Source organism: Orycteropus afer, unplaced genomic scaffold (assembly GCF_000298275.1).
Source record: "Orycteropus afer afer isolate SDZICR_OR568_19922 unplaced genomic scaffold, OryAfe1.0 scaffold00019, whole genome shotgun sequence".
Lineage (NCBI taxonomy): Eukaryota > Metazoa > Chordata > Mammalia > Tubulidentata > Orycteropodidae > Orycteropus > Orycteropus afer.
Genome location: NW_006921606.1, coordinates 16,302,315 through 16,321,721, shown reverse-complemented (window position 1 = coordinate 16,321,721; position 19,407 = coordinate 16,302,315). Strand labels below are relative to the sequence as shown.

General features: G+C 37.9%; 1 protein-coding gene across 1 annotated transcript in view; it reads left to right on the top strand.

Annotated features, from left to right (window-relative positions):
• Positions 1-17,746, top strand: part of MCTP2 (multiple C2 and transmembrane domain containing 2) — a 304,647-nt gene extending 286,901 nt beyond the window's left edge. Inside the window, 3 exon segments of the mRNA XM_042783576.1 lie at positions 8,637-8,746; positions 15,389-15,486; positions 17,678-17,746. Coding sequence (XP_042639510.1) covers positions 8,637-8,746; positions 15,389-15,486; positions 17,678-17,746 — 277 coding nt within the window.
• The last annotated feature ends 1,661 nt before the right edge of the window (positions 17,747-19,407 follow it).

The window sequence follows — 19,407 nt, the reverse complement described above, 5'->3', positions numbered from 1 at the left end:
TTGTGTTTTTAAATGTCTTAACTATTAATTTACATTCCTTGGCTCTTTATCTGGGGATTACCCACAGGCCTGGGTTGATAGTGCATTTCTCTGGAAAGGATTACTGTTTGAGTCACCTCAGGGTAGAACTAACCTGGAATCATTTGTTTTTTGTTATTAAATTTTTTGCTTGAAGCTTTTCAAATGACTCTGGTAGCATAATTCAGATAATAAATCTCTCAACATGGCACTGAGATAAGTTTCTTGGCACCCACTTAATAAGTGTCACAGGTTTCTTGTTTTCTTATACACCTTCACCTGAATATATAAACTTTAAGCAATGGTCTTCTATTAGAATACTTTCTTGGGTAGGCCCAGGACTTTATCTCCTGCCCACCATATACTTTGCTCAAAATCTAAATATCTGTAAGAAATTATTAATATGAAATTTGATTTTCGATATTAATTACTTCCCAGAGTTATTGCAGTTCATTTTATCTGTACACTCCAGTGTTTTATTTTTATTTTTTATTTTTATGTAAGCTTTCTTTTTACAAAAGGTTTGTTCTTTTTTTTTTTCTCTAAATATCTAACATTTTCTTTTTATAAAATAGGAAGTGCTACTACTGGAAAATAATCATTTAAAAAATAATTCCATGTATTTTCATTAATATCACATGCAAGTAAAATTTTTCTGAGAATAATTTATAAACATGTTCAGCAGTCCATAGACAAGGAATTGCCAGAAATTCAAGCATGATTCGGAAGAGGACATGGACTGATATAATTGCTGATGTCAGATAGATCTTGGATGAAAGCAGAGACTACCAGAAGGATGTTTTCCTGGGTTTTACTGACTATGCAAAGGTATTCAACTCTATAGATCATACTACATTATGAATAACATTGTGAGGAGTGAGAATTCCAGAACATTTCATTATACTCATAAGAAACCTATATATAGACCAAATGGCAGTGGTTTCAAGAGAACAAGGAGATACCACATGATTTTAAATCAGAAAAGTTGTGTGTCGTTGTAGTATCACTTCACTATACGTATTCAAACTGTATGCTGAGCAAATAATCCGAAAAGCTGAACTATATGAAGAAGAATGTGGCATCAGGTTTGGAGAAAGACTAATTAACAACCCACAATATGAAGATGACACAACCTTGTTTGCTGAAAGTGAAGAGGACTTGAAGCACTTACTGATGAAGATCCAAGACCACAGCTTTCAGTATGGATTACACATCAGCATAAGGAAAACAAAAGTCATCACAACTGGGCCAATAAGCAACATCATGATAAACAGAGAAAAGATTGAAGTGGTCAAGGATTTAATTTTACTCAGATCTCTAATCAATATCCATGGAAGCAGCAGTCAAGAAATCAAATGATGTGTTGCAGTGGGCAAATCTGCTGCAAGAGAATTCTTTAAAGTGTTAAGGAGCAAAGATGTCACTTCGAAGGTGAAGGTGTACCTGATCCAACCCATAGTATTTTCACTTGTCTCATATGCATGTGAAAGCTGGACACTGAATAAGGAAAACCAAAGCAGAAATGATGCCTTTGAATTACAGTGTTAGTGAAGTATATTGAATATGCATGGATTGAATATGCAAATCTTCCCTGGATGAAGTACAGCTGGAATACTCCTTAGAAGGAAGGATGGTAAGACTTTGCCTTTCATGCTTTGAACATGTTATCAGGAGGGACCCAATCTCTGGAAAGGGACATCATACTTGGTAAAGTAGAGAGTCAGCAAAAAAGAAGAAGACTCTCATTGAGATGGATTGACACAGTGCCTGAAACAATGAACTTGAGCATAGGAGCAATTGTGAGGATGGCACAGGACCAGGAAGTGTTTCATTCTGTTGTACGTAAGGTTGCTATGAGCTGGGACCAACTTGATTGCACCTAACAACAACATCTAGCATTTCCTTTTTTAAAAGGCAAGATTGGTACAACTGGAAGAGGAATCATTTTAAAAAATAATTCCATGTATTTTTTGTAGTTTTTATTATCTTCAAAATGCCATCTGATACAATTAGCTTTCTTTTCATATTTATATCACTTTTGTGCAATAACAATAAGAAAAATGAGACTAGCTAACACTTGTTGAACAAATACTACATCCCAGATATATTTTTAGTGCTTTAAATTCATTAACTTATGCAATCCTCTCAACATCTCTATAAAATAGAGACAGTTATTATTTCCCCTTTAAAGATGGGAAAACTAAAGCACAGAGAAGTTGAGGCAAATGTTTATGATCACACCAATGACAAACGTCAGAACTGAAATTCTTTGTAAATTGTAAGCAGCTGGATTAATAAATAATATGCCAGTGTGAAAAAAAAGGTAGTTTTGTTGCCACATAAACGTAAATTTCTACCAGAATCTGCCGCTCACTCTATGTCTCTGGTTTTGAAAAATAGGGTACAAAGTTGTCTCATTGTTTTTATTTATTTCAATTTGTTGGCTTTGTTATTTTTACTTTGTTTTTCTTTCTTTTCATTTTAAATATGGTATATGACCATTTGTAAAAATGGTGTGGCAGAGGTGGCTGACCTCCACTAACTTCAGCAGGGGGAAGGAGAATAAAGATCAACAGCCCAAGGATGATTCTTATGAGGTAGAGGTCAGACAAATCTCCTCTCTCCACCCTTTCTACCAATCATGACACCATCCCTCTCTACTTCTCTGCTAGATTTAATAATTTGGTACAATAACCAATCATAAGTACAGATAGTACTCACGATTATGGGGTTTGTTAGATATAAAACAGGTTACAATGCAGGATCAGGGACAAAGGATATAATTCTTGGATCAGGACAGCCTCTTCTCAGCCATGCCTCTGGAAGTACCTCTCTCCAGCCTCTTGGCATCTCAGCCCCAGGCCTCTTCAGCCAGCCTGGCCTGTGCCCTGCTTAGCAAGTGTTACAAAACTCATTTAGCTCTGCTGGTAAGTGCCTGGAGGCACCTCACTCCACCAGTAAGCCTCAGCCAAAAGCCTCTCAGCTCTTCCACTCAGTGGGTTGTGGATAGGTTAACCTAGTTCTACAGAGAAGGATAGCCCACTCTATCATGAAGCTTCCTGCCTGAAGGCACTCAACTTCCTTCTCCATGGGTCAGTATATCCACTGTAACTACCTTGTTCTTTGAGCTATGTAGCCTGCTGCGTTGTCTCATACCACTCTCCTGGTTCTGCTGCTACTGTTTCTCTGCTTCTCTGTGTCTCTAGGTATCTTCCTTGTTATAGCTCTTTTGTCAGTCACCTGAATCTAAGAGTTTCCCAGCGCAAGCATTCCCGGGCCAAAGGACATGCTCCTCTCATCTCTTCTTGGCGCATGAGAGGTCTCCCCTTTCCACTTCTCAGATGGCTCATTTGAAGCCTAGTGGAATGACAAAACTGATCACCTTGTTAGAGTTCCATACACTTAATGTGCATGGTCTCACCCCAACAAGGGTCATGCATCTTATTTGCATTAACAGCAAGCTGTCCAATTCCCTTGGTTAGTTAGTCACAAGCACTTTAATTGTATAGTCCCACACAGTCATGTGGGACTCACAAAGACTATAGCTAGAAGGGCCATATTAGTTAATTCACTGCACCACAACTTTATAAAAATAAAGGAGCACAACAAAAAACAAAGCCTCCCATTCTTTTCCCTTGCCTACCTCCCCATTCTTAAATAATACTGTTAGAATTTGGAGTGTATCTTCTAGACATTTTATTCAGTGTAAAAGCTTATGAGTGTGACACTTGTACATATTTAAATACTTTAATAATTATATGTATATGTGCACATATACATTTGTTTATTACTACAATTTAGTTTCTACTATGTTTAGCATCGAGCCTCTGTTTTCAGAGGGATATGTGCATGTGGGTGTTCTTGTTGTATTCTCAATCTTTTTTAACAGATGTATAGTATTGGAAAACATAATTTATTTAGATATTTTCCAGTTGATGGTGTGTAGGTTTTTTCCTTTTTTTGATTGTTACAAACCACACTGCAAAAGGTATTATGCATTATGTTTGTGCCCATGTTCAAAGATATTTACAGGTTAGAATTCTTGCAGTGGTATATTGTGTTGCTAGATGCCATTCAATTGATTCTAACTCATAGCGACCCTATGACAACAGAATGAAAACTTCCCAGTCCTGCTCCATCTGCACAATCCTTCCTGTGCTTAAGCCCATCATTGCAGCCACTGTGTCAAACCATCTTCTTGAGGGTCTTCCTATTTTTCTCTGATTCTTCACTTTATCAAGCATGATTCTTTCTCCAGGGACAGGTCCTTACTGACAACATGACCAAAGTGTGTGAGACCAAGACTGCCCATTCTTGCTTCTAAGGAGCATTCCAACTGCACTTTTTCCAGGTAAATCTAGTCACTCTTCTGGAAGTCCATGGTGTTTTCAGTATTCTTCACTACCACACAATTTAAAGGCCTCAATTCTTCTTCAGTCTTACTTACTCATTGTCTAGCTTTCATATGAGTCTGAGGTGATTGAAATATCATGGCGTGGTTTAGGCACATCTTAGTCTTCACAGTGACATCTTTGCTTCTCTACACTTTAAAGAGGTCTTTTGTAGCAGATTTGCTCAGTGCAATATGAAATCTGATTTCTTGTCTACTGCTTCTATGGCTGTTGATTGTGGATCCAAGAATGAAATCTTTGATAATTTCATTCTTTTCTCCTTTTTGTGATGTTGCTTATTGTTCCAGGTGTGAGGATTTTTGTTCTCTTTATGTTGAGGTGTATTCCATACTAAAGTCTTTGATCTTCATCAGTATATGATGAAACAATGGCATAGCTGGGGCAATTGTGTGGTACATATGACATTTCCATATATAGTGCAAAATTGTTCTCCAAAAAGTTCTACTGTAAAAGAGAGAGATCAACAGTGGACCTACATACACGGAAAAATTTAAAATAAAATAAAATGTGACATGTTAAAGGAGTGAGGGAAACAGGAGTTATTTAATTAAAAACAAAACCATCCAGTTAATTCCAATTCATGTCAACCTCATGTGTGTCAGAGTAGAATTGTGCTCCAAAAGACTTTTGATAACTGAGTTTTCAGAAGTTGATTATGAGGCCTTTCTTCCAAGGTGCCTCTGGTGGACTTGCACCTTCAACTTTTTTGTTAGCAACTGCGTATGTTAATAGTTTGCACCACTCACAGCCTCCTGATTATTCAGTAGATGGTATCACATTACACATTACTTGAATAGTGTTGCTCTTTTGTGGGGCCAAATCTACAAATCAAAAAGGGTAAACATTGATAAATTTGATCATGTTAAAAACATACAATTTTATGTTAAAAAACATCATTAAAAATATGGAAAAGCCACAAACTAGAAAAATATCTCTTTAGTATTATAAATCACTGAAGAAAAAGTCAAAACATCTCAAGAGAAAACTGACAAATAATAACTGCTTTACAAATTTTTGAATTTTTGCAATGTGACAGACACTGAGATCACTACTTAAATATATTTTCTTTCAATTCTAGCAAAACTCTAGGATTTAGGTACTATTATTAGGTCCCACTCTGGAAAGAAGACCAATGTGCTTCAGATGGATTAAATTAGTTTCCTGATGTCGTTCAGCTTATTAGAGACAGAACCCAGACTCAGCCCTAAGTCTGTTAGCTTATATATCAATTTCTGTAAGCCCCTTTCCTAAATAGTGGCCCCTATGTAAAAAAATAAAATAAGCTAGAAATAACTGAAAAGCAAATTTAAATGATTAAATGTATTGATAATATTCCATTTTGGCAGCAGGGGTTTTCTGATATGGAATTGTGATTATTTACACAAATTAGAAAACTTCTCAGCCTCAATTTGCTCTTCTGTGAAAGGGGGTTTATACTCACTTGGCAGAATTAGTTTAGTCATTATAGTCTACACATATGAAAAATATTTTCACAATGTCTGGCATATAATAAGTGCCTAATATCTTATATGTTGTTGTTAGGTTACATTGAGTCAACTTCCAATTCATAGCAACTCTATGTACAACGGAATGAAACACTGCCCTGTTCTGCACCATCCTTACAATCATGGCTATGTTTGATCTCATAGTTTCAGTCTCTGTGTCAATCCATCTCATTGAGGGTCTTCCTCTTTTTCTCTGACTTTCCACTATGCCAAGCATGATATGTCCTTCTCCAGGGACTGACAACATGACCAAAGTAGTTGAGACAAAGTCTGGCCATTCTCACTTCTAAGGAGCAATCTGGCTGTACTTCTTCCAGGACAGATTTGTTCATTCTTCCTGCAGTCATGATGTATTCGATTTCATTCACAAACACTGTAATTCAAAGGCATCAGTTCTTCTTTGGTGTTCCTTATTCATTATTGAGTCTTTACATGCATAAAAAGCAATTAAACAGACCATGGCTTGGGTCAGATGGACCTTAGTCCTGAAGGTGACGTATCTGCTACTCCCCCTAAAATTCTTCAATGTTCTTACGCACACACACACACACACACACAAGTCCCAGAAGACAACAGAAAAAATCCTGTACCTCTTTTTATTGCTAGCACAATGCAAAGAGTCAGAAGACATGTTCTTAAGTGAAGTTGAGGATCAGTGAGAAGATGTCCTCTGTGCACTTACATGCCCTCATCGGGGATTGGATTTACAGAGCTTTTTCTAGGACTGTGCAAGGATTTTACCAATGCCTTTAATTCCACCCCCAAGTTCTAGATCTCCATTTCTGCTCAAGGCATAGCAGGCCATAGATACAGTGACAGAAGCCAGGAGCTCAGTGAAAATAGTATGTGGTAAAATCATCTATATTATCTATGATTGATGGTGTGATAGTTTATAGCATTTCAGGGCACTGTTTGCTTTCTGGGTTGAGTTTGGAAATTCTAAATATATATATATATTTTAAAAATGTCATGTCTACAGCATTTGACTGCTAACCAGAAGGCTGGAGGTTCAAACTCACCAGCCACTCCTTGGAAGGAAGGTTGGGCAATCTACTTCCATAGTGATACCACCTCTGAAACCCAAGGAGAGGTTGCAATGAGCCAGATCTGACTCAACAGCAGTGTGTTATAGCACTATAACAATATCCTCCATTTTCTAAATAGGTACCGGCAACTGTGTGTTACTTGAGAGACAAATATTGTCTTGGAAATGACCTGACCAACACTTAGCATTGAAGATCTCCAAGCATATAGCCACCATGACAATATTGCAGTTTTTAAAAACTTTTGCAAGCTGAAGTCTTCTCTTAGAAACTGGCAGTCCCAAGATACGCCAACATTCTGACAACTTGAACTGCCATTGATATTGTTTCATTAAGAACGTTACACTGTTAGATAGGTAGACTTAAGTATTGATTTGGGTGAAGAGAAGGGCAATATACCAAATGTGAGTGATCAGCATGGTGGCATTGAGGAAGAGGAAGACATAGAGAGGTACATGGGAGGTGCAGACAACAAAGATGATCCCTTTTGCACACAGTACTGGGTTGTCAGAGAAGGCAAACACAGGTATACAGGTAGATAGGTGGGTGGACAGGCTGAACTATTAGGTATGTCTATGCAGCAGGGATTGTACCCAAGACCATGTATAGGGTTGGCAGACAATTGTTCTACAAGTGTATGTATATGTTCTGTAAGAACTCCCAGGGGTATAGTAGAGCTGACAAGGGACAAGGTTGTAGTCATTTCTTGGTCACAGCCAGCTACCCAGAGGGACTGAGTAGTTGAATCTGTGGGCTTGGGACCATGGTCATAGGGGACACCACGCTCAATTGACATAACATACTACAAAACATTGTTCCACCTCCTACTTTGGTGAGTAGAGACTGGGATCTTAAAAGCTTGCAAGCAGCCATCTAGATGCAACAATGGGTCTCTCCTCATCTAGAGCAAAGAAGAATGAAGAAAATCAAAGATTCATGGAAACAATTATTCCTTGTGACTGGTACACCATGTGATCCTCAGCTTATACTACTATGAGACCAGAAGAACTAGATAGTGCCCAGTTACAACTGTCAACCACTCAGAGGGGGATCTATGTAGAAGATCCTGGATAGAGAGGGAGAACAATGTGGAACAAAACTCAAAATCAGTTGGGAAAAAAAAAAAAAAAAGGGAGACCAGGTTTGCTGGTGTGATAGAGCCTGGTGGAACCACTGAGACTATGGTCCCTAGCTGCCCTTCAGGTCTGGAATTGAACCCACACCTGTGGTTTCCAGACAAATAAAAGATAGGCATAAGAGTTGAACATGTACCTGAGGTTGATACATCCCTTGGAGAGAACAATCATGGGAGAAAGAAGGGCTGTTTATGCACAGGGACACAGTTCAAGGGGAAGGAGTGCATGGAGGGATGGACACAGGGAAGAGGTAACTATCAGGAGGAAGTGGGAGGGGAGTTGTTGCATTGGGGTAAGCTGTTGTCATCAGACAACATGTATGTGTAAAAAAAAAAAAAAAGAAAAGAATATTTTTGTAGTGCCCAATCAGTTTGGCTGACTTTCATCTCCAGGTTGTCAAAAAAAAAAACCTTTTGTAACGGACCTTTTGATTTGTATAACTGTGAAATAACATGGAAATATGACTGTATGGCAGTTCTCGAGCATTAGAGATAATGGTGTTTATGTGCTTGTTTGTTACAGCACATTCAACTGGACGGTCCCATTTCTTTCATTCCTGGCCTGTCTTGTCCTAATAGTAGCAACCATCACTTTGTATTTCATACCACTGCGGTACATCATTTTGATCTGGGGTAAGTTTGGCACACTATCTTTCTTAGCAATCAGTTCCATGTAAGAATCAATACTCATTGTTAAAGTGTGGTATTAACTTTAAATACACTCTTGTTGGCATTAAGCATGAGATTAAGGAAAGTATTTGGGGAACATAAACTTTCAGGGCCTCCCAGAAAAGGCCAATTTGAGTGAATGATCAGCATAGATATTTTTATACCTCTTGCATAATTGTGATCAAATAAAAATGTGATTGTGCATGCAGTTTCCCTTGGGCCTTCATAATCATAAGTAGCCTTGAATAGTATATTGCTGCGGCCCAGTAACTTTCAGGAAATGCTTTTGTTCAAACAGTGACCAAACACTTGCATCTTACCTTTCATAGTATGTAAAAATATATATGGCCCTACCCAGGTTGCTTCCAACATTTTATCTCTCCTGGAGGAAAAAATAACCTAACTCATTATTTAAATCCATAAGCAGTGGGAGGAAGAAGAAGGAACCCCTTTGAGACTCCTTAGGAAGTGCCTGAAAAAAAAAATATAAATAAAGATATTATTAATTAGAGGGAATAGTGCACCTATATAAAGTTTAGCTGCTTTAAAAAAATGGAACAAAAATGGCAAACTTGAAATAAATTCCATGGCATGATTTAATACTTGAGTTTGCAATTGGACAGAAAACCAAGAGCTTTGCGAATAGTTTTGTCTCTCTCTGGATGGTCTCTATGGGGATATAAGGAGAATTCATTGCAGTAACTTAATTGCCAGAGAAACAGTCTTCTGTCTTCTAGAAGATTCTGTCAGTCCTGGATTTTCATTATTTAGCTCTTATGACTGCTGCTGAATTCTCATCTATGATCATTTCTAAGGATCTTCAGATGTTGAGAAATTCTGAGAAGTCACAGCAATGAGAGACTTTTGTTGAGATGTACTTATCTTAATATGACCTGTTAAGCAAGAGAAAAAAGATTACAGATGCTGGAAAAAAGAAGCAACCTTCCCAAAACTGTTAAATATAGACCTTTTCAAAGAGAATCCACACAGATGGAACTCTGGTGACAAGGAACACCAAACCTGGACATTCAGAAATGGGGACGTAATAGAGCAATTCATAAAATTTCAGAAGTGGAGTGATGTTGAGAGAGCATAACCCATTCATTCTCCGTTTTGTCCAGAAGGGGAAAATTCAGTAGGAAGAAGCTTCTCTCCTTTATAACAAAGAAAAGAAAAAATATTTTACTCCTTCATCATGGATCACACATAAAACTTGGTAACCCTTGATACAGCCAGTTACCAGGTTATGAATGAGATCCATTCCTAACTATGTCTTTAAGAATTTGTAGGTCAATCAGAACAAGTGCATATAGTTCTCATTTTAGTTCTTCATTTAGTTCTTATTTATGTAGTTCTTGTTTTAGCTCTACTTTAGTGCAAGAAGAGGCTTGAATCTTTTGCAATGTACAGTAAGCTGCATGTGCAGTCAGTGAAGGTGATAGTGATGAAGAAATTGTTGCAGGTGGGAGTGGATTCAGTCATTTTATGATGACAGCAAATTCACATAAACATAAAATGGATTTTAAGCCCAAACAATGCTGCCCCACTCTAAGATGGCAGCTGACTGCCAATCTGTATGAGGCTTTCCACAGTCCTGCCAATAATCCAATCTTATACATCAGGCTACTGAAAGCACTCACTATACCTTTTCTAAGTCTCCCATTGCAGGGCTTTTTTACCTGTAATTTTTCCCATTCTGGGTACTGTGACAAATCACCCAAACTGTAATAATTCAGATCTATTCCTGCTTTACTTCAAATCAGTTTGAACCCCTGCTTAAAGGGAAAGTAGGAGTTGTTCATAAATCAGATGTTTGTAACCCAGGGGCTACCTGTATTGGGGAAATTCTTCTCATACTCATGCTTAGTTTTTATCTGTTTCCTTTTATTTATTTTTTTTTTTTGCAACAAATTTTTTATATTGTTCCATGTTTGAACCTTAGGAAAGAAAACATGGGACTCCTCAGGGTCCATTGATTAAGAAAATATTTTGTACTAGTATTTCCCTGAATACATTTTATGCTAAACAATATCTGTAAGGAGTGAATAGTCTCATTCTTTAAAGTTTCTTTTGATACCTATTAATATCCAAACCCATTCACTGATCACATTTGGAACATAAGATGCCAGGGTCAGACAACAATTTTAACATGATTCAAAATTATAGTCATTATGCTCTTACTAAGTATGTATACATTGATGACTATGATCAGCTTATTAAGCACTGTTGCCTCGTGATTTCTTTATCTTTGTGGTACATACTTGATTTTTTTTTATGCTTCTTTTATTGCCACAAAGAATACTATACTGTATTTTCTCCATTGATCAACAATTTTGGGATTCCCACCCCTCTTCCTATTTATCCAAATAACTTTGACTTCTGATCTTATCCTCCAAGATCTTGGCAGCTTACTAATATCAACTTTTCTGCCTCTACTTAATGACTTATTGCTGTATTTATCATTCAGTTTATAGGTGAAATTATTAAACTCCTTGGAGTCTATTATGCTTTCCTGGGACAAAAGTGACCATTTGAGTTGTATAGTCAGTATCTGATTCTTTGGTTTTATGTTCTAGATAGAATTTCAGTTTACCAATGAGCTTGCCATAGATAACATAGTCAAACACTTTGATAATAAATATATATAATACCTGCCATCCCATCATGGAATATATTCTACAATTAGACTTTCTTTCCCAAGACAAGTTTATTATTAGCTAGTATGGATCCAGAACATTATGTTACACATTTTATGATTGTATCCTCTACAGAGACTTTCTCTTATAGAAAAAGACAACTTTATGTCTTAAATTTCTACTTTTTCTTTTAGCTTTTTTAACAATCAGAAGAATATGTTTTATCCTAAGTTATTTACTCATCTTTGCAGTTGCAAATTAGATCCTAAATTTATTCATCCCATATTTTTACTCCTATGGAGCAAACTTGTTTAACTATATTTACTTTATTTTTACATTCTATATATACAAATATTATTTTTATCTAAATTATTTTTATTATAAGAATTATTTGACATAAGCAAATGAGAATAGCCTAATTTCATAATGGCTATAACATTGCCTCACTCAACAACTTCATGGTAAGTATTTGAAGGGTCAATCTCTTTCCTTCCTCTTCATCCTGGTAATTCCTTCTGCAGTGATATATAGGTAAAATGTTTTAATGAGTCCTTGAAAAATAGTTTTATAAGTAAATAACTCTCACGATTTAATACTTGTAATCCACATGGATAACATTTTATTGGGCCTGCCACCTCTCTTATGTGGGAATTTAATTTTTAAAAAGTAAAAAGTAGATTTAAGAGAATGCATAGTTACAATATAGGACAGAGTAGAAGTGCCCCATATGGTTTCCAAAGCTGCAAATCTTTGTGGAAGCAAATTTTCTCATTTTTTTCCCCAAGAAGAAGCTGGTTTGTTGGACCTTTTGGTTAGCAGCCAAATGCTTTAACCACTGTGCAACCAGAGTCCCTTACATTTACAAGGGATATCTGCATTTTCCTTTAGGATACTTTTAACTACTGATTTTTGGATATTTATTTGATGTATATGTTTCTAGAAAATAGAACATTCTAGATCAGATCCCATAGGGCTTTTCTGTGTCTTTTGAAATCCTCCCATTCTGTCCTTCATTATCTGTGTTTTAATTATTATGTGGATCAAGTCTGAGCCTCTTCTGTTTTTCCAAGGTGGATATAAACTCTCTATATTGGATTTTGGGGAGCTCTGGTAGCACAGCGCCTAAAGCACTTGACTGTTAACCAGAAGGCTGGCAGTTCAAACCCACCAGCCACTCCTTGGAAGGAAGGTTGGGCAACCTACTTCCATAGAAAACCCAAGGAGAGGTCACTATGAGTCAGGTCCAACTTGACAGCATATAACAACAACATATTGGATTTTGAGCTTCTTACAAGAAAGTGCCATGCTCTAGTCACTTGATAGCACAATGTCTTTTACACAGAAGTTACTCAGTGTTTCATAAATGAACATATGAGTGAAACTTCCACCTTCACTCTACAAAGTTTCTGAAGCAATTAGTGCTTTAATTCTGTTTGAAATGGATATTGTCATATGGCCATATGTCCAAAGCATCCATGTAACTTTTCCTCTCTCCCAGTTTCTCCAGATGCTATTTCTTACTGGAGGGTTCTTTCTACCCCAGTGATCTATTCAGTCCATGATCATTTAGGACCATTAAATGATAGCATTTTCCCCCAATGTTGTCCCTTGCTTTTTATTTGTATGTATATATATATATATATATAACAGTTTTCACAACAAATATACTGTCTGTCTATGTCAGTTAGATTAAATAATCCAAAGGCATATCTGCTGTGCTACTGGATAAACGCACAACTTCCAAATTTGGGCATGTGATCACTTGCATAATAGTATAAAGGCTCTTTTTCATTGCTGCATCCATTGTCTTTTTAGATTGCCAACATCAACAGTAATGATGAAAACCCCCTACTTTATTGTGGAATTTTGGATTACAGAATCCTCTTGCCTCTATTGTCCAACCTGATTCTCCCAACAACCAGGAAACTATATATAGTAGGTCTATGTTACCCAAAATCACACAGCTACTATATGGGGAATCTGAGACTGGAACCCAGGTCTTCCTGTTCCATAACTTGATTCTTTCCTCCTTGCTCCATTGCCCCTTAAAGATGACCATGGGGTATATGATCTCTTGACACTTGGTCTCATACAGTAGATAATATTGTTGAATCAATGAAATGTTTGAGGCTGCAATTTCTTAAAAATAGAATATGTGCTTTTGAAGCATGCAAGCTGAGTACCTTATTATTTTCATTCTAAGTTTTTCAAACATAGTCTCAGTACATTGTGGACTACATCTGCCCTTATTGGTGCATTGAACTACTGTGTAGGTTTATAATCTTCTCAGTGACTAAGAATGCACTGTTTTGATCGGTTGTGATATTATCCCTGCCTTGCTGTGCATTGTAAAGACTCCAGATGCGCACACTATATATAATTAACAATAGAAGATACATCTTTTCTCAATACGTCTTTGTCTCCCTTCGTCATTTTGCCTCATCTGTTTTCTTTTGCCAGAAACCCCATGCTGCAATTAAATGTCTTTAGAATAACACTGTGAAAGTATTTCAGTTTAAAGGAACTTGCTGTGGAGGTAGAGGGGAGAAAAGGGGAGTGCAGCTTTGACTTAAAGGAATGGGGAGCTTTTGCAAGCAGCTTTCTCCAGCCCAACCACCATGCAGCCATTTTCTCATGGACAATGGCCAGCTCCCATTTGCAAAGCAGATGTAAATCTGGTACTCCAAATAAATGACTGGAGGTTGGCATTGTATCAGGTATAATGCCATGTAGGAAGTCCTGTCTTTAGATGAAACAAAATAATATTTCATGAAAGAAGAGTGGCGTCAACCCTTTCATGTACTTGCAACTGTTGAAAGTTAAATGTTCCCTTGGTTTCTAAGTAGGAGACATTCAGAGCATGCCTAAGCTATGAATTTGTTCAGCACCACTGAGGGTGACAAGGCCTTCAGATATGATTCTTGTTAAACAAGCGCCCGGAAACACAGTCTCAGAGATCCACCTAGTCATTCTGCTTCTAAATCTCAACAGGAGAAAAAAAAATGACATTTGGTTTAATAAATAAATAAAAAGATCACAGGGATGAGCTTGGGATATGGGCAAAGCAGCTCCATAAATCAAAGCAGGAGATACAAAGGGACTGCATAGTGGTCCCTCTAAAAAGAAACCAAGCATGGTCTGGACATGCTCAGGAAGCCAGGATGCAGTCCCCTAAATGGGATGCCCTGCAGCACATTGACGTCTTAAATGTCACACCCTCTTCTAATGATCATTGTCCCCATCTGAAATTAGCATGTGCTCCATTGCCCAGACAAACCCCCACACCAGTAGTACGGTCCATAAATCAAGTTAGCAACTATAGTAAGATAATTTTCCAATAATAACATTTCACAGTTTCCTGCAGCATCAAAGCACAATCAACATGTCAAGTTCTGCTCGGCAGTGAGAGGAGAGAAACCTGTGAAAATGAGTTGGGGGTGGGTGGGTAGATTTCTTCACTTCCTTCTTAACAACAACACAACAAAAAAAAAACTCCCCCCCCACTCCCTCCACCCCCCACCCCATTGCATTTGGTCCACAGCCTCCAAGCATGGACTTGCTTGGTCTAATGAAGGCCTTTTCCCATCTGGGACATTTGTTTTCATAGCGGAGGAGGCTGTTAATCAGTGTATTCCAAAAAAGCCAATGAGCGCCACAGTTTTAGCTTGTGTTTCTGCGCCCTGCTGCTGAGATTGTAATGGGATTTTCACAGCTAAAGAAGGCAAAGCTTCTCTTCTGCGATCCCCACTTCCTTCCCTCAAGAAAAGGCATTTGTGAATGATTCCACATGACAGCAACATGTGCATGACTTGAGGCCTAGTAATTGTTTTCACACTAATCTTTACTTGTGAATGCCCACCTCTCCCTCCCCACCAGCCAGGTAAGTTCTTAAAGACAAGTGAATGAATGAATGAATAATGAATGTATTGATCAATCAGTCAAGAGAGCCTCCCGTGTTTCTATTTTTCAGGCATAAATAAATTTACCAAGAAGCTTCGAAATCCCTATACCATTGATAATAATGAGCTCCTAGACTTTCTCTCCAGGGTACCATCTGATGTTCAAAAGGTACGTGATGAATGGTCACCACCAACAGAGTCCCTAGTGCCAATGTCTGGGCAGCCCCAGAGCCAGAGGAGCACAGGCTGTCCTATGTGAGCAACAGATAACGAGTCAGAAAACCCTTATGGAGGCCTGACTTGCAGGGAGGTGGCAGGAAAACCTTTGTCCAAAGCATGAGATGATTGGAGAAAATTATCCTGAAAAAGAGCTGCTTAAGGATGATCTGGAACTCATACTGCGAGGCTACTGTGTGATGGTGTTTGCCACCTTTCCGATTGCTTGCCTCCCTAAAGAGGATAAGATGAGCTCAGCAAGTGGTAGAGCATGAGCTGCAAAGCTAGGGGAGTGTTGCTTAATTTCCTTCTCTTCCAGATGATAGGCATTTTAGGGGAAGTAGAGGACAAGCGGATTATTCTTTTTTATTCTTCTTTGCCCCAATTATCTCCTCGGCCTCCTTTCTATCCCCTCCACTCTGAAGACTTAGGGATACTGAGGGCAAAGCCTGCGACTCTAATACACAAGGAGGCAGAAACGGTGTGAAATAATTTGTGATCAATCAGAAGCATTATTCACAGGTAATAGTCACTTAGTCCAGCAGTGTCCTGTTTCTGTGGATACACAGAGATTAAAGACAACAACAATATCAGAAAACCCCATAGAGTGGCCTGTCTAGGCCCCTGCAGATCAGGCTGCTATAAATCCAGAGGAAGATGGGCAGGTTGTCATTTCTGTAATGGAGGCTAGAAACCACAGAATAGGCAGATGAGAGACAGTGGCCTGAAATAGCATCAAAATGATCAGAGACACAATCCTTTATTATCTAAGAGAATCCCAAATCAAGTGTCGATTTCCATCTTTGGGCAGCTATAACATAATTGGTTCCCTGGGAACACTGGGTGGATTATTTGAGTCTGAACATTTTATGGCCTCTTTTCCCTACATTCCAAGTCAGCACCACATTTGTAAACATTAAGTTAGACTCCATGGTACTCGTTTTCTTTAAACTTCATTTTATGATAATCATATTCATAATGTGAAATATACATTCTTAGGTATGAATTTACTCATTAATATTTGCATTAGCTCACTAAAAATAATCATCTGGACTATTTGTGTTACATTTAAGAATGACTTGTAGCTCATCCCCTGTCCCCTAGGGGACCTCCACAAAGTCTTCTCTGGAAAAGTTGATTTTTTCATTAATCTTGCATCTGATGGGGCAAAATTCCCCTGGGATATTTGGCACAAATGCTAAAAATAGTACATACATGTGTTCTGTGATATGATGTATTACATAAAGCCATTGCCAGTCAGACTATCAAAGACTCACACCAAAGCAATGTGTTTGCAGTGTGCCATCACTAGGGTTGCAATGTGAGGTCATGACTGAATCCATAAAGAAGGAATATCCCTATCCAGCCCCCCAAGGGATTGTCTGTGTACAGTCCAGGCACTAGCCCTCGGGGCAATCATCCAGTTGGAGTTGGCTCAGATACAGAGAGACACAAGAAAAGAATATCTGAGAAAGATAGATAGTTGGCTAGTAAGATTCTAAGTTATACAGTTCTCTACTAAGATCCTCTGTGTACCTCCTCCATGTACCGCCAAGAGCACTTCCTAATTATACAATAGATAGTTTGCCACTGGAGGCTCCCAAAGCCCTCATATTTATCACAGATGTTTTAGCCATTGCATTGTAAATGAAATTCATTTTTAAGAGAAATCTGTATGTTTGAGGCCCAGTATCAATTTCAGCATTTTTTCCTTTTCAGGCAAAATAGATGAGTACAATTTGCTCAAAATTTTCCCCAAGATTTTAGTTATTTTTGAGTAAGTCTTTGTAAGTTGCTGTATCATATACTAACATAAACATTCCTAGGAGGTGGTTATTAAGTTTACTTATGGTTGAAAAGTGATACATGCAAAACTAACATTATCTAGCAGTGCCAAGAGCAGGTAAAAACCCATGCATCTCATTAGAAAAATCTGCTTTTAATATTTTGGTTTCAAGAAATGATGCATGACTTCTCAAATCCTTCCTGCAATTAATCCCTCCATGTTCCTGTGTTTAAAAAATGATTCATTACCTTTGAACCTTCCTTCCTTTGCCTTGGTTTGTCCTTGGGGAGCCATTAACACACATTGTGGCAAGCTAGGGTTACCTAACCGTCCGAGTCACGTCTGTCTGTTTTCACAGGTGCAGTATGCGGAATTGAAACCCTGCAGCAGCCAGAGTCCCCTTCGCAAGAAGCGCAGCGTTCCCTAGGAAGTGGACCGACTTTGGGAACAAGCCCTAGATTTTGTTTTGTTGATTAGTCCAGTATTATCACTCTTTTGTGGTACTCTCATGTGTCATTTGGAAATACATACTCTGTGGAGCCCTCTCTGTATTCGCCCCCCTTTTCCACATGCACAGATGCACACCCATGTGCACATATCCTCATGTGCACACATCTGCATGCATGGGTGTTCTAGTTGCACAGAGGGTTGGCCCAGCAAAAGGAGACAGTTCAGAGACTGTGAAAGACTAAAATCCAGTCTCCAATAGGAGCTCAAGCAGAGTTGCTGTGCATCTGAACATAGCCCAGAGACCAGTTGGATTCTGCAGTGACTTTGAATTTGTTTTCACACCTCCAACAGAGTCTCGTTAAGATTCAGTTATTTCCACTCGCCACCCTCACACTCCTTTCAGATTGTTCATGTTAATCAGGATTTTCCTCTTAGTTAACAATTATTGGATACCCATCATCTGTTCAAATATGTACATATTAGAATTTTTTTTTTTTTTTTTTTTTAATTACTGGAATTATCCCAAGACTTTAGAAGTGTTTCAGCTGAGATCACTGAGGGAGGACCTGTCTGTGAATTGCAGGAAAGCTTTTGTTCTGGGTCCAGTTTGCACTGTGGATCCCTTGCTGGCAATGGAGGTCTCAGAAAGGCCTAGTGGGATTGTTCGACTAGAGAGAAAGGGGTCATGTTTGCCTTATAACTCCTTTGATTTTCACTTTACTTTATGATTATTTCCAAAATAAAATGCTGTTATTATAAATTGAGAGAGAAAAACAGAAAAGTACGGTTAGGTTCTAAGAGTATTTAAAAAGATAAAGACTAAGAATCAAGGGACTAGTAAATGTCACTGCTTACCTGCTCATCATAATCACTTCTTTTAAGCAAGTATTTTGGGCGGAAAGTGAAAATACTGAACCTGCTTAATTTATCTTTCATTAAATTTTGCTCTTGTGGGGAAAATAAACTGTACATAATAAAAATTTATCTCAGAACCCCACTCCTAGAAATTTACTCTGAAAAGCTCCCCTTTGATCTTAACTGACTTCTATAGACCCCACTGTTTCTCAGAACCCCCCTCAAGTAAAGATCCTGATTTTGTCCATGTATAAAATGTATGCATACATCTTTCTCTTCAAATGCTATTTAAGTTTTAAAGATATATTTCAATGACACATACTTCTTATGTGCAGTTTTGTATATATGTATAGTCAAAGAAAAGTTGAGGGAACAAAAAACTGATTTAATAGTGAGTTTTACTATGTTCTCTCCTCCCCCTCAGGTTGTAATTTAATAATCTTCAAACAAAATGTTTATGAAAAATGCCAAAGAATCTAAACCTTATCATGCCGTGTCTGTTTTCCTTCATATTGTATCTTCCTGGGTTGCTTTCTGGCTGAGCCAGATTTCAGCATGATTTGATTTACTTGAAGTTAATGAAGCTGGTTGGAAAAGAGCCTTGCAGAAATGATAAAAGCTCCAGTAAATCTCTTAGTTGTACATACAATAGATACCCAAGAACCTCTTTTGTTAAACCAGTTACTCAATCTTCTGTGTAAACAATGCCTCATTGTCTCACTCCCCACTATCATCTAGTTTATCATAGTCTGTCATTTTGTAACGACCTAAGTCAGGCTTTTT